The sequence below is a fragment of the Leishmania panamensis genome (assembly GCF_000755165.1).
Source record: "Leishmania panamensis strain MHOM/PA/94/PSC-1 chromosome 20 sequence".
Lineage (NCBI taxonomy): Eukaryota > Euglenozoa > Kinetoplastea > Trypanosomatida > Trypanosomatidae > Leishmania > Leishmania panamensis.
Window position 1 is genome coordinate 1358469 of NC_025866.1, and position 14697 is coordinate 1373165.

Below are 14697 nucleotides of genomic sequence, written 5' to 3' on the forward strand. Positions count from 1 at the left end.
CTTGTTTCAGTTTCTGTTGAACGCTTATATGCACATTCACAAACGTACTTCGACACTTACCAACGTGCACTCAGACATCACACATCCCCTCCCTCTCCTACACACTCGAAGTGGCAAGTGTTTTGTTGTTGTTGTTCTCTGTCACCCCGCTTTAAAACGATCACACAGCAATACTTCGTGAGAACGAGCAGTTTTGTTTACCCACATCACGCTGACACACACACCCACGCACACGCACACACAAACGCCCTGAAAAGAAGTCGGGGAAGAAGAAGGGCTGATTTGTGGTGCCTTGGCGCCTTCTTTCTTTTCTCTGAACCGCGCGCGGAAGAAGCACGACGCAACGAGAGGAAAAAACACCAGCGACAGCTGAAACACAGACTGACGAAGAAGGCGAATACAGTGCAAAAGAAAAGAACAGAAACGTGTGTGTGGGCCTCTTCTATCAGCAGCTGCATCGTGACAGACGGGGTAGCACGTAGCAGGGAGGTGTTAAACCGCCAAGCACACAGAATACGCGCTCAGCAAGCAGAAGGAGAAGTGAAGCTACAGATAATCAAACGTTTTGCTGACGCACACAGGCAATCCATCAAGCAATCTCCACCGCTCGCCCCTCACTCTCTTTTGCGCGCGCCGCTTTGCTGTGTGTGTGTGAGTGTGTGTGTGTGAGTGTGTGTGTGTGTACTTTCTCTTTCTCTGCTAGCTGTGGTGCTCTCTGGCCGGTCTACTTTACCCACGCACAGACACACACACACACGAAGGCGTTGCAGGCGCCACGGAATTCAGCTGACAACTTAGAGTACTGGCAGAGGTGTTGTGTGGCATACAAAACGGACATCCTCACGTACGCACATGGTGACAGACTGACTAGCACTACTACTGCCCACACCCATATACACCCTCTCCTTCTACGCCAAGAGAGCAACAAAGGGCGACACGAAATATATATATATATATATATATATAGACGAAGAAAACGACGCTAAAAATGTATCTTTGTTGTAATGATACCTTCTTGACGTCGTTCGCCCTGGACTCTCTCCTCAACAAGCTGGTCGCCGAGGTATGTGAGAAGCGGCCGGTTAGCGCTCGCCAAGTACTTGAGCTGATGCGGGAGGCGCTCGAGACGCAAAAGATTCAGCAGTGGTACTACTCCGAGACAGTCCGCTCCTTCAACGATGCCGTCAACTCGCTTAGCCGCCGCGGCTTCCCGCTCCAGATGACATGTCCTCTATACTTTCGCATCCCACAGGAGGATGGCGGCGTGCACGAGTTGTTCCGCTACGGCTCTGAAATCGCTGTAACGCCGAACAACTACGACAACTTTGAGCTCATGCTGAACCGGTACCAAGCCGTAGTGAATCGCAAACTCTCGCAAGAGGGCTACTACGACGCCGTGCGCCACCTTCTCCCCATCAGCGCCCACCGCAATTTACTGAACTCTAGCTACACACCTATTATCAACTTCCTTCAAGAATGTCTGCTCAACCCGCGCTCGCAGTGGGCGATCCAGTCGTCCTTGGTGTGGGATCAGCTAGGGGTTACCTACGCCGTGCCGTTTGCTGGGAGGCTTTTCGCGGTCGACCCAGCCAGGCCTGTAACTGCACTCGTGGCTTTTGAGGACGCCAACCGCTACGTGGAGATGGCCAGTGAGCGCTGCAGAACACTCAACAGCCTCCTGACGACTGGTGCGTCGCTTAATGTCGTACGTAGGGCAGCTGCCACTACTGCATCGCCACCCTTGGCGGCATCTGAGCACACAGCAGCCAAGTCAGCGACATCCACCGTCACCTTGGCCAGCAGTGCCGCCACAAGTGCGGAGGGGAAGCAGTGGGAAGCCTTTGAGACTATTGGCCTGCGCCGCGAGGTGTTTGGCGACATGTCACCTGCGGAAATTGAGTTTTGGAAGTATATTCTTCGACTGCAGCAGTCGCCTTCGCAGATTCACGACATCTCCTTTCACCTCGAATTTGGTCCGCACCACATGGACCTCAAAGAAAACGGCCGCTTCATTCCTGTGACGCGGCTGAACCTGAATCAGTTCATCGAGGCTGTGGTAGCAAAACAAGACGAGGTGCACACGTACATTAGCGAGGTCGCTTCTGGAACTCCGACACACAGCAACGCCTCCAGAGAAGCGGGAAGGGGAAGTGAGGGTTCTGCAGATCGCTCTGCACCTCGCGTGGCGTCTACCACACCGACTACACCCCAGATGCCAACGACGCAACAACATGTCAAAATCCCAGTGAAGCCGCCAACGCGCACCGTCGGACCTGAGGCGACCTCCGTACTCGGTCACCCACAACGGGGAGTACACCGTGGCAACGAGGTGCACCTCACATTACGCGACGTAGACTCAACGGTAGTGCGTTCTATCAAGGAGTTGCGCTCGCAGTTTCAGCTCGGCCGGCTAACGAAAACCGAGTTGAATGCGCGGCAGCTGCGCTTTTGCCTGCCCTGCCGTGATGGTGTCTACAACCTTATACCAAATGGTCGACACATCCAAGTGGCAACGGGCAACATTGGCATCTTCCTCCAGTACATTGAAGAAGAAAGGAGACGTGTGGAGGCGTTATCCCGGAGCGGGGCAGAGAACCCCGCAGGGCACGTAGGCTTGCACTCTTCTGAAGCAGTGGCCTGCGGAATCAGGTCGTTGAACGCCATGCAGCGCGATGAGGAGCGGGGCCCCGACACTGTAGACTTCGCCGACGCCGACGCAGGGTACTGGACGGACAAGAACGTGCTTGATATCTGGACGTACGAGTGCACCACAGATTGCTTGTTGAAGTCTAGCATGTCTCCAGAAGAAATAGTGCGGCAGACGCAGCTGCAGTGGGACACAAACTTTCTTAGCAGCAAAGACAGCCCTTACACTGATGCGTCGGCGATCGGGTGTGTTATCTTGCCCAAGGACGTCAAGACTTACCTGCGGCTCTTGCGCAGACGCTTGCAGTCCATTCGATTGGCAATCTTAGACGCAGGCAAGTGCCCTCAACAGCCATCCGAGTGGGATAGTGCAGAGTGGGCTGAGGTTAGCCTGCCTGCGCCACCAGTTCTGTCCACGATCCAGGCAGATGTTCACCTCCTCCCGCCCATGCACGACAATCTCAACATTTTCTCGCCCACGTACAACACTGGTGACCTTTTAGCACCGCCGCAGTCACTTAACTTGTAGGGGGCGCTCTCCGCTGCCTGTTTAGATGTGTGTGGGTATGCGTGTGTGTGTGTGTGTGTGTGTTCCCTTAGAAAGCCCTAACTTCTTCGTCTCATTGTCGTCTCCTCGTTTCCGTTGCTGTTGCTGTTCACGCGAGTGTGCCTATGTGGTTTATCGCTTCATAACTTGTGGATTTATGTTTTACTTTGCTTCCAATGTGTGACTTATTTTGGTCGGTGTTCCGCTGAATTATCAGTCCATACCCCACATACGCTATCCGTATCGTTCGTGCGTTTATCTCCTCCCTTCTACACTCCTCCCCTCCCATTTCACCTCCTCTCCCCCCCCCACACACACACACACACCTCACTCCACTAGGTTCTGTTTTAACTCTGTGTTCCTCCCTCATTGGCCTTCCTTTTATTTTTCCCTATTCATTATGTGTGTGCGTGTGCGGATGCGGGTGGGGGTGTGTGAGTGGAGCTCTTGTGTCACTTCTTCTACTTTCCGTTTCATGCTATTGTTGTTTTCCATGGATTTCGCTGTTTGACTGTCCGTCTCGTCCGTCTCCCCCGTAGCTCGTGTGTGTGGGTAAGTATGGTGTGGAATGTGTATTGCTTTGCCATGTTGCTCCCGTTGTTTGCTTTCGTATGAGCTCTTCTGGAGGTACCATTTTCGCTTGTATTGAGCTTCTGTTAGCTCCTTTCCCTCCGTGGTTTTGTCTTCTTGCCCCTCATTGTTCGACTTCTCCTGTTCAGCATGAGTCTCTCTCTTTCGTATTACTTTCCCTTCCTCCACTCCCCTCTCCCCCCCTACACACACCCTAACACACACTTCTTAGACTCCTTCCCTCCCCCTTCTAACCGCACTCTTCACTCAAATCACGTTTTGTGTGCCTGCGACAGAGCGTGTGTGCGTGTGTGTCCTTTTCTTGCACGTTGTTAGATTTATTCATTTTTTGTGTGTGTGTCTACATGTCTTTGCTTTCACATTCACTTGCTGATGCGCACACGCACACACACACATGCGTATGCACACACATCTATACACATAAAGCAACACATGTCTCTTCCTCGCCTTCTCTCTCGTGCGGCCTGCTAACGCGTCTTTCTCTTTCCTTTTGCCTCACCCCTTTGTGCGAGTGCATTTCTCGCCTCAGAAGAGACTCTCTACGTGTCCTACTCTCGCTTTGGGGGGAAGAGGACGGCTAGTGTTGAATCGGTTGTTTGATTCAGTTATCCTGTTGCTTTGCGCTCCTCTGCTTTCTCATTTCCTTTGCTCGTTTCTTCGCCCCCTCATGACGGGAGACATACCTCACTGTATGGGTACACCAGAGATTCAGCACACACACGCACACACAAGGTGTGGGGAAGCTACGCAGCTTCCTCCCCTACCCCTGCCAATACGGAACCACCTCTAGTGGCGACAGGGACAAGTGCCTACGACGCAGGGAGGTCAGAGCGATGTGTCTCTGCTGAGGTTGGCGGTTCGGTCCTGCATGGCGTTGCCTCGGAGCGCCCTGCGACAGTGAACACTTTTGTGACCCCTGTGTAGAACTATTGAAAGACTTTAAATGGCCTGAAGTTATGGTAGCTCTACAAGGCTCCTCTCGAGTTTCTCTCTCTCTCTGATGCATCAACCGTCCGCTCCGAAATCAAATTCAATTGTGAGGTGGGGTCAGAATGGCACAGGTGACTCCCTGTCAGTGCGCGTAGCGGCAAGCAAACGCCCATGAGTATCTCTTGAGAATATACGTCGAGAAGCACATTATAACAAGAACTGTTGCCCTCTCTCCGCCTCCGTATACTTCCTCCTGACGAGCCCCTTACTGGTCTCCTGCTCAGGCTGCGCCCGACAAACCCTCCCGTCTCAGCCTAAGGAAAAAATAGGGTGGACGACAGCATTTTCGTGCTGCATGGCTTTCGATTCCGCTCTTTTTTTCTCCCCTCTTTCTCCCTTTTCGTTGCATTTATTCACGTCATTTTCGCGGTCTTCTTCTCACCCCTCCCTTCCCGTTACCATCACGTGCAGCTTCTACAAAACGCAAATAAGCAATTTTTCTCGTACGCCGCTACCCAAATTCACAGCCATAGCAACTCGTTCATTGTTGCTTTACTATCGCACCCAGTACCTCTCATTCTCTGCAGCCTTCCCTTCTCTCCTCTCCCCGTATCAGCGCAAGTACGTGCGTTGCACAGAGCTGTTACTTCGCCGCTCCTACTCCTTCTCGTTCACTTCTATGGTTAGCTCGTGTTAACTTGTGGCCCTCTTGTTCGTGATCAGTGTGTCTGCCCTAGTTTGTGGGTGTGTGTCTTTCACAGCGGGTAGCCTTGGTCTTCGGGCACCGTGACAAGCTTGTTGCTCGTGACGCGGTGATCGTGTCTGTGTTGCTAAGTCTTTCTCTTTTTTCTTAAACCGCTATTACAGAGAAGCACCTGTGCTCTTGCGTCTTAGTCTTCCCCCGTCCCTCCTGTCCATACTACCCCGTCTCCTTTATTTTTTTTTGCCCTCTCTGAGCGTCAAGTATTCTCTTCCCTCTCTCTCTCTCTCTTTAACTTGTCGAATCGTCTCCAGTACACCATCCGCTTCCTCCGCCGCTAGACACGCGCTCTCGTCTTGCCTTTTTCCGCGTGCAATAGAAGTAGCGAGACGCAGAAGCGAAAGGAGAGAAGAGTGTGGCGACGCTCACAGCACGTGTGGTGACGTAATCACTTCTCAGTTTTTGCCCCATCAGTTTGGTCATTGCCACCACGCGTGTGGTCTCTCGCTGCTTTATTGCGCAAGTGTAAAGGAAGCTGTGGTGATTGCGAGTGGGGCAATCGATCGAGCCTCTGCTTGCAGCGGCCTTGTGCGTGCCTGTGTACGTGTCTTTATACGTTTACCAGCGCTCACCTCTCCTGCTACGTGCCAGAAGAGAGACATAAAAGGTGTCTTGGCTTGGGCACCGCCTCACTGTGGTACCGCACACTACCCCCTCGGAACGCTCTCTCGCTTCTCTCTACCCCTTACTCTTTTATTTTGCAAGGAGACGATTGCGGGTAATTTACCTTCTCTTCTTTTTCCTCGAAATTTCAATTCATCTTCTAGTGTCGCTTGATTTGTTTGTCTTTCTCCCTCTCTCTCTTTCGTTTCTTTACTGGTGTTGCTTGCCCCGTTTCCCTTGACGTCTCCCCAGAGTTCCCTTTTCCACTCCCTCATCCCTTTTCTGATTTTCATTTTTGTGTTTGGTGTTCTTCTTCCGTTTCCCATTCAATTTTCTCAGGATAGTAACTGGTGCACCCCGAACACAGCAGAGGCGTTCTCTTTTCCAGCTTCCTCGCACGCATCGGACTGGCGCTGCCGGCTTCGCTCTCTTCCATGAACGAGGCAGCGCCCTTTTGTGTGGCCCCGCAGACGTGGCAGGGCGGCCTCGCTCGCTACCCTGCTAGTCAGTCGCATATGTGGAACAACAACATAATTCTTCAACCGGAGGACATCGATGTGGAGGTGTTCACTGCCATATGTCAAGTGGAGAAGCAATATAACAAGAACGAAATCAGTGACGAGGACTTTGAGACACTGCAGCTGACGTTTTGCCTCTTCACAGTAAACCAGTCCTGCTACGACTTGATCCCAAACGGGCGTGAAATTCGTGTTACGCAGGCAAACGCCTTCGAGTTTTTTCAGCGCGTTCACGCTCCCTACGATAACCTGAAGCAGGCGCCGACTCTGAACCAGCCAACCGAGTCCACCTCTCCCCCGCGACTCCGCATGACAGGAGCACGGTTGCGCCTTACCGCTCAAAACACAGACGACCTCGAGTGGATTCGGTGGACCGCCCAGAATGACCCGGCTGCGCTTGCCTTCCATCCAGACGAGCCGCTACGCTGGGCAGTCGTGCCGCGCAGCCGCGACTTTATGATTCGCGTGCAGCCGGAGGGCGAGAAGACGTTCGTCGGCCCAGACCATCTCGGCCTCTTTCTCGACACGCTGGCTATCTTGCTGACCGAGATTGAGCGTGCCATCTCTGTGTTCGGCTACTACCCACCCAATTGCATAGCAGCCGCCCCAGTCATGGACCATGACAAACACTCTATCCACACCTCACAGCCCCCTCGTATAACTCACTTGCCCTTTCCACCGCAGCGCGTCAACAGCCCCAGACGCTCGTCATTGCAAAGGTCCACGATGTCAGTCTCCGCCACGGCAGCAGCAGCAGCAGCCACAATGCAGAATCGCCGGATTATTCGCCGTGCCTCATCAGCAGAGCTAGAGAAGCAGCGCGCGCTCTTCTCCCCCACGCACGACACAGGAGGTCTGCTAGCACCTTTCCAAGAGTTGAATGTGTAGTAGTGTGGTAACCCAACACGCGCTTCGGAAGAGGGAATGAAAAAGAGGATAAGGGACGCGTTTTTTTTTTTATTAGAACCTGTGAAAACTAGAAGTGTCTTCTGGGGTATCCGTCACTTCCCTTGCCCCCCCCCCCCTCTCCTCTCCTCCCTCCTCTGCGTCTCGATTGAGAATGAACTCTCTTTAGTCTTCTCCTCTCTCTCTCGTGGTATTGGCATCTCCCTACGTGTGCGCGTCTCTTGCGTTGGTTTCCTGCTCTCTCGTTTTCCCTGTTATTTTTGTGTACACCTGCTGGGCGTCTCCCTATGCGTTGCGCTCTTGCCCTGTCGCCATCGTGCGTGTGTGTGCGTGTCCCACTTTTCGGCAGCATTATATTCTTGTTTTCTCACTCCATCCGTACCCACTCACCCACGAACTATGAGACCCCTCCTCACTTTACTCGAATCGTTTTCTTCTCTTCCTCTTCCTCCTCTCTCTCTCTCATTCGCCGCTCAATGGGTACGTGTTATTGGTCCTGAAGCTTTTCGTTTTTTCCTTCTCTACCTGGAGCCTTCTGCGTGAAGAATACATTGGCGACGGTCCGGTTGATTCCTCAGTGCGTATTGGTGTTCCTTGGTGATTTCCCTAATGGCGATCGTTGTAGTGCAGTCGCTGCCACAGCTGCATGCTGCGTTGGCTGTTTGCTTTGTCTTGTGAAGATGTCGACATTTTATTTGTCGTTATTGTCGAGACGGTGCTAGCGACAGTCATTTGGACTTGAACAGGGGTCACTTTTGTCCCCCCCCTCCTCTCTCTCTCTCCTTTTTTGTTTGTTTTCTTCTTCTTCACTCTACTACCGATGTCTCTGCCCTGGGTGCAGCTCGACCTGGGCGTGCGTGCATCCTCTGTACGTCTATGGTACGGGCATGTGCATGCGCATGTGTCTTTTTGTTCTTGTCTGCGTTTCTGCAGTTGTTTCTCATACTACCTTCTCTTCCTCCATTCCTGTTTCCCGCTCTGCGTGGTGTGTGCTGTTGCTCTTCGTCCTTTGTCTTACTCCTATCCTCACCATTCGATTTTATTGCCTTCCTCATCACCACTTCGCGTGACACCCTAGCTAACCCCACCTCTCAAGCAACCGCCACTAGGATGCCTTCCCAGCCCCTGTCTTCCAGCTGCTCTTATTCATGTAATAATAGTAATAGTATGAGCTCGATTGGAATAAGTTGGATGGATCGTGTGGCGTGATTGTTTCCCTTCCCCCTGCTGTGTGTCTCTCTATCGCTCATTCTCCCACCAGTTCTTCCGATGTATTTGGTTTTTTTCCTTTCACTCTGTTCGACCACAGCTTACTTTACACTGTTCCGCCTTTTAGAACTCGCTTTTCTCGTGTGTGTTCGTATGTGTGTAAAATTATGTGTACCCGTATACCCCCTCTCCGTATGCTTCTCTCTCTCTCTCTCTCTCTCTGAGCATCTTCACGCTCACACCACGTCCTCCTTCGCTCTCTTCTGCCATTTTTCCGTTCTCTGCGCTCCATGTGATTTCCCGTTGTCTATGCCCTGATGTGTGAGTGGGTGGGTGGGTGGGTGGGTGTAAGAAAGTAAAAACTTTTTGATATGGTTGCGTGTAAATTTATCTACCATGGCGTTTTACCCTCGCCCTCCCCCCCCCCTCTCCCTGCATTCCTTTTCCTGATCAATCACTTTATTTTCTTTGTCGTTGTTTTTCCGAGTGCTTTCCTTTGCCTGTCTGTCTCGGTGTGCGTGGGGGGGGGGGTCAGCCAGATGATGACAGCGGTGTCTTCGATCTGCACCGTATATTCGACCGGCTCAGGTACGTGTGTGGGTGTTCGTACAGGGGAGAGAGAGTTTGCAGTTTTACTTATACACGATTGCCATATCTCCCGCTCTCTCACACCGCTGGCGACACCGTGTCATCCCAACCGCTATTAGGGATGGAAGGACAGTGGGTGTGTGTGTGTGTGGAGGGAGGGGTGTTTGCATGCGAAGTGTGCAGCAGTATTCCTTTTTTCCCCTCTCGCACTGTCGACATTCTCGTCTCTCGTCGCTCTCTCTCTTTTTCGGTCCTCCTGGCGGATCGTATGCTCGTCTTTTGTCTTTTTTCCTTTTCGTTAGAAAAAGAAAGGAGCTGCGAAGTCAACTTCAATCTCACGACTGGGTTTCCTTGTCATCTGTACTTGTTGTATGTCACTCTCTCTCTCTCTCTCCTCATCCCGGCGAGTTTGACATGGAGCGTTAATCAAGGTGGTGGCCGTGTTGTTTTGGGGCTGTGCTTTGCCTCCCTTCGCATCTTGTTTTTCTTTTAGGGGGGAAGGGTTGTCTTGTCGGCATTACAGGAGCACCTGCATGAGCAAGCGTCTTACAAAAATTGTCCTCTTTGTTTTGTTAGTATTTGATTACACACTCACCTCGCTCTATCTTCTCCCTCTCTTTAAACCTTTTCCGAGCCTCGTGTGACGCAAAGGGTGTATTCTCCTCTCCATTTACCCAACTCCGACTCCGCTTCATCTGTTGCTTTTCTTCGCTGTTGGTACTTCTGCTCTTCGCTTCACACGACTCGATGGCTGCGTGTGCGGCTGGGTGTGAGGGGGCTTCATATACACGAAGCGCACACACACGCAACTGCGCACGTGGAAAGAAGAACAAGGCGCAGGCAGCACCAGTCAAGGAGGAGGGTTAAGTGGGATGCCAGAATGCAGGTGACTGAAATGGCGCAGAGGCAGTGGAAAGAAGAAGGGTGCCGGCGCTCATGAACAAAAACACCGTCCCTATGCCCCTTTTGCCTTTGCGTCCCTTTTTCGGTAGTTTTGTGTAAGTGCAGCGAGAAGAAACATGAAACGGCGCACAACGTGTATCGTTGAAGGTCTGGGCCTACTGGGGGGGGGGGGCACATGGCTGTAACGTAGTTCGAAACCCACTATGTTGTCTCTCTCTCTCTAGTCCGCATATGTGCGTATGTGAAGGTGTGGGGACTTTTGACGGACGAACTTAAACATGCGTACACACGCAAGGGGGAGCTGTGGCCTCTTCCCATGTCTTCTGTATTCCTTTAATGAGCTGTTTTGGTGTATTGCTACGAATGCTTTGCTGGTCTCTTTTTCCCGCTCTTGTCGCGCCTCCTCCTTCCCCCCCCCTCCCCCTTGATGACGCTGGGCACCTCAGCGTGGTAGCCAGGGACCAGTGCTTCACTCTGTGAGAAAGTCAAGCAGCCTCCAGCTTGTCCTCGGGTACGGCTGCAAGGGATCTTGCTGTCAGCGGACATGTCTGGGATTACACTCTGCCAAAGAGACGTGCGGCCATGATTGCATTTCTACACTCTCACAAAGAATCGCGCTACTTACCTGGAGGCAATCATTCCACACGAAAGAGCCGGAATGCTGAACTTAAGAAATGCCTGGAGGCGAGACCTCCCTGCTCCACATAGGCAACCTGCCTGCATTTTAAATCCCTGCAGCAGCAGATGACTCGCAGAGAACTCGAAGCACAGATAGCGTGCTACCTGCTACCCCTCTAGCATTGCAGTACCCCCCTCGCCAAAGCCTCCGTCCTCGAGCCGGACCCTGGACGCCACCCGCTTGGATGGCAGCACGTACCTGAGGAAGGACGGGAAGAGCCCGCTAGACGCATGGCCTGATGCAACGGCAAGGCGGCTCTTCCTAGACGGCTAGGATGGGTAACTGCAGTGCGACAAAGCAAGGAGAGGTCTGAGTGCATGCGCATAACTGTGAACGTGGTCGTGGAGAAATGAGGCGTTGATTGAAAACAGTAATCCCGTTACGCCTTTTCATCCCTAACATTCGTCGGTTTTGTGGACTTGGTGCCACCATGAATGATGCTGAGGTCTGTGGTCCTGCGCTATGTCTTCCAGTATGATTGTGTTCAGCTTATGTGATTCACGCTTAATATCCCCCTTCCCACGCAGAGATCAGCGTGGGAAGGAGTTCGTGTTAGTCTTGTTTTCGAGCTCTCGAATGTACGTGCTTTTTTCCCCCTTCTCCACTACCACCACCATCACCGCTCTTGACAACGTGCTCTGCATTCTCTTCGTATACGTGAGTGTTGGAATCTCTCTGCATGTGTGTGTGTGGGGGGAGGGGGGGTTCGCATTGTTTTCTTTCCCTCTCTATGGTGTACTCCCTCTTCTCGTCGCCCGCTGTTTCCCTCTATTTTTTTTATTGGTTCATCTTGTGCGTTGCCGCTCCTTTCTCTTCTTGCTCGTTTCTCTCTCTTTTGCTTGATGGCTTCGTCGCCCCCACCCTCATGCACACTCCCACCAGGCACGAGCGTCTTTCGTCCACACTGCACCTCAATATCCTTTTTCTTGGGCACCTTTCTCACTGTACATGCTGGGTCTTCTCTTGCCCTTGTTGGCGTTTTCTCTGCTTTTCTGTTAAGCGTTTCGTGTGGGAAAGAGGGGACATGTTTCCCTCCTCTAAATCCTCTCTCCTGTATGTATATGTATGTGTATGTGTATGTGTATGTGTATATGTATGTATGTATATGTATGTATAAGTATGTGGGTGACTTTTGTGGTGGTGGCGTTCTATGGATGTGCAGGTGCGTCTTGCTTGCGTTCCTCTCGATTTCCTCTCCTGTTTCTCGACTAACCATTCTCTCTCTTTCTCTCCCTGCACCAGATTTACCCAGCGTCTCTCTCCCTCACACCCCCTCCCTGTGCTCATCTCATTTAGCTCATTAACTGGCGCCGCAAGTACAGTACCTGGAAGAGTCGAAACCCCTCCACGAACAAAGGATATCTTTCTTTTACGCCTCACCCGCAGCTTGATGACCTGTATTCTTTCCCTTTTGTTATACTCTCTGTTGGATTGCCCGTTGTTGTTGGTTTACCATACTCAGGCCTAATATGCCCTCTACTGTTACCTCAACCATCTTCACCGTATGTTTGTCTGTGTGTCGAGGTAGAGCGTAGGTAGCGCAATGCCAAAGGACGTGCATCGAAAACACCTCGCCCCGCTCCTCTTCCTCTTCTTTGCATACCTCACCGTGCGCACAGCGAAGTCGCCTACCTCTCTCAAGAATGCAGGGCTCTCTGCCTCAATGTCTTTCTTTAGCAGTGGATTATCTCTCTAGTGATGGTGAGGCGGTGAACAAGTGACACAAGTCTCAGTCACTCCTACACTCGATTTCTTTAGTTGAAGATAGAGATGACATGAGCCCTCCTCTCCCTGCTCCCTCTTCTATATTTTATTCCTTTCTACCCTCTGTCCCCCCCTCCTCGCCCACCTGTGCCTCCCACACTGCAGCTTTCATCAATCTCCATTCTTTTCGAAGGGGTGACATTGACGACGACACCAACGCACATTGCCTTTTTTTTATGACTCTCTCGCCTCCTCCCTATTTCATCAGCATCACCCGACCCTGCAACCCTGATGGGCACTGGTGAACAAGGCAAAAGTGGGCGAGAATGAGCAAACTGTTGTCATGGATGGGGCCAGTGGCCGTGGGGGCATCTGTGGCTTACGTGTATGCCGCCAACCACCCCTCCGCAAACCAGCTGGAAAGCGGGGTTGCCTACCAGTTCCCTCTCACCACGCTCAAGTACTGTGGTATTCTATTTCTTATCTACGTATCGGGCGTGATGCCACGAAATCCGCTCTTCCCCAGCTTTGTATTTCGCCACAACATCTTTCCTCTGCTATACAAGCTGTACTGCAGCTACGCCATTGGCTACTGCGTTCTCCGCCCCATCATGCATCACCCCGTTGCCTACCCGCACTCGAACCACCACAACGGAATTCGCTGCATCGACGCTGGCAGTCCGCTGCGACTGAAGCGTGCCCCGCCCGGTACCACTGACGCCTTTTCGTTTCTCACCAGGTTCTACGCGCGAGCCGGCGGTGTCGTAGATGTCGACCTGTGGAACGGATCGGCCGTGCGTGGTGTTGCCGTCGTGCCGGTTCCCATCTTCGGTGACAACTACGCCTACCTTATCGTTTCAATGCAAACGCACAAAGTCGCTGCGGTCGACCCGGCGGATCCAGAGATGGTGCTGCGCATCATGGAATCCCTCCGCACTACTCTGCAAATACCGCTGCAGCTGACCGAAGTGCTCACGACCCACAAGCACTGGGACCATGCAGGGGGCAATGAGATGCTAGCGAAGTTTTCGAAAAAGGAGCTATCGGTGCCACCGCGTGGGGAGGCCGGCGTCAACTATGCTTCAGATATCCCCTTGCTTGATCCCAACCTGCGCTTTATCGGATCTGAGGAAGACGCGCCTCTCTGCTGTGACGTCCTGGTCAACGACGCGTCGCCTGTGTTCGAAATTATGGGCGGTGCAGCGAAGGTGCAGGCAATGGCTGCCCCCGGCCACACGAAGGGGTCCTTAGTTTTTGTCGTAGGGTCAGCAGAGGAGGGTGTCTTTACCGCCACCCCGGCCCGCGTCGCCGTCTTCACAGGCGACAGTCTTTTCTGCGGTGGGTGTGGCGCGCCGTTTGAGACAGCCTCAGTAGCCCAGATCATGAAGGCGCGCGCGACGTTTCTGAAGGACCCACGCATGCGAACGCAACCCGGTACTGGGCAAGAGGTGACTGACGAGGACATCCTTCTGTACGTTGGGCACGAGTACACCGAACGGCTGTTGACAGAAGTGATGACACTGATGACGCGCGTCATAACAAGGAGCCGCGCCCCCTGCGACCCGCGCTGTAAGGACTACGTACGTGCAGTCGCTGATTCACTACGCGAGGTGAAGATGCTGCGCACTGAGTCGGATGGGCTCACAGATGCGGCGCACATAGGGTGCGAGACGGATACGCAGAAGCCGCGATTCCGTCTTCCGTCGTGCACTGTGCCGTCGTCGCTAGCGGTGGAAAAGACTGTGAACCCGCTCTTGACCGTCGATGACGAGGTGCTTGTCGCACTGGCGAAAGCAGAAAAGGATGGCCCAATAGACTCGAATGAGGTGGAGCGGGCGATCTACTGCTCTGACCGCCGTTGCCTCCCTACTTTGACGAAGTAGGAAAAGCGCGCAACCCACGGGGGGCCGAACCACTGTACTGCTGGCGACTTACCTGATTCATTCATTTTGGCCATTTTCATCTCCCTTGGCCTCCTTACCGTCCCTTCCCGACTAGTGCGTTGGAGGTGGTGGTACTTGTGAAACGGACGGGTGCATGTGAATGGGAGGAAGGTCCGCTTACACGCAGGCGAGCTTTTTCTTTTTCTCTCCTTTGACTGCTGCTGGAACTG

At 52.7% G+C, this 14697-nt stretch overlaps 3 protein-coding genes across 3 annotated transcripts, besides 2 other annotated features; all 3 read left to right on the plus strand.

Annotated features, from left to right (window-relative positions):
• Positions 1–1333: 1333 nt before the first annotated feature.
• On the plus strand, positions 1334–3175 carry LPMP_203110 (hypothetical protein; the record flags this gene model as incomplete). Its single annotated transcript, XM_010700211.1, has 1 exon — positions 1334–3175. One exon carries the CDS (start codon positions 1334–1336, stop codon positions 3173–3175), a length of 1842 nt encoding a protein of 613 aa, XP_010698513.1.
• A 1271-nt stretch (positions 3176–4446) lies between these two features.
• Positions 4447–4705: a repeat region.
• A 1806-nt stretch (positions 4706–6511) lies between these two features.
• LPMP_203120 (hypothetical protein) lies at positions 6512–7483 on the plus strand (the record flags this gene model as incomplete). Its single annotated transcript, XM_010700212.1, has 1 exon — positions 6512–7483. One exon carries the CDS (start codon positions 6512–6514, stop codon positions 7481–7483), a length of 972 nt encoding a protein of 323 aa, XP_010698514.1.
• Positions 7484–10623: 3140 nt separating this feature from the next.
• Positions 10624–11225: a repeat region.
• A 1685-nt stretch (positions 11226–12910) lies between these two features.
• Positions 12911–14467, plus strand: LPMP_203130 (hypothetical protein; the record flags this gene model as incomplete). Its single annotated transcript, XM_010700213.1, has 1 exon — positions 12911–14467. One exon carries the CDS (start codon positions 12911–12913, stop codon positions 14465–14467), a length of 1557 nt encoding a protein of 518 aa, XP_010698515.1.
• Between the last annotated feature and the right edge of the window lie 230 nt (positions 14468–14697).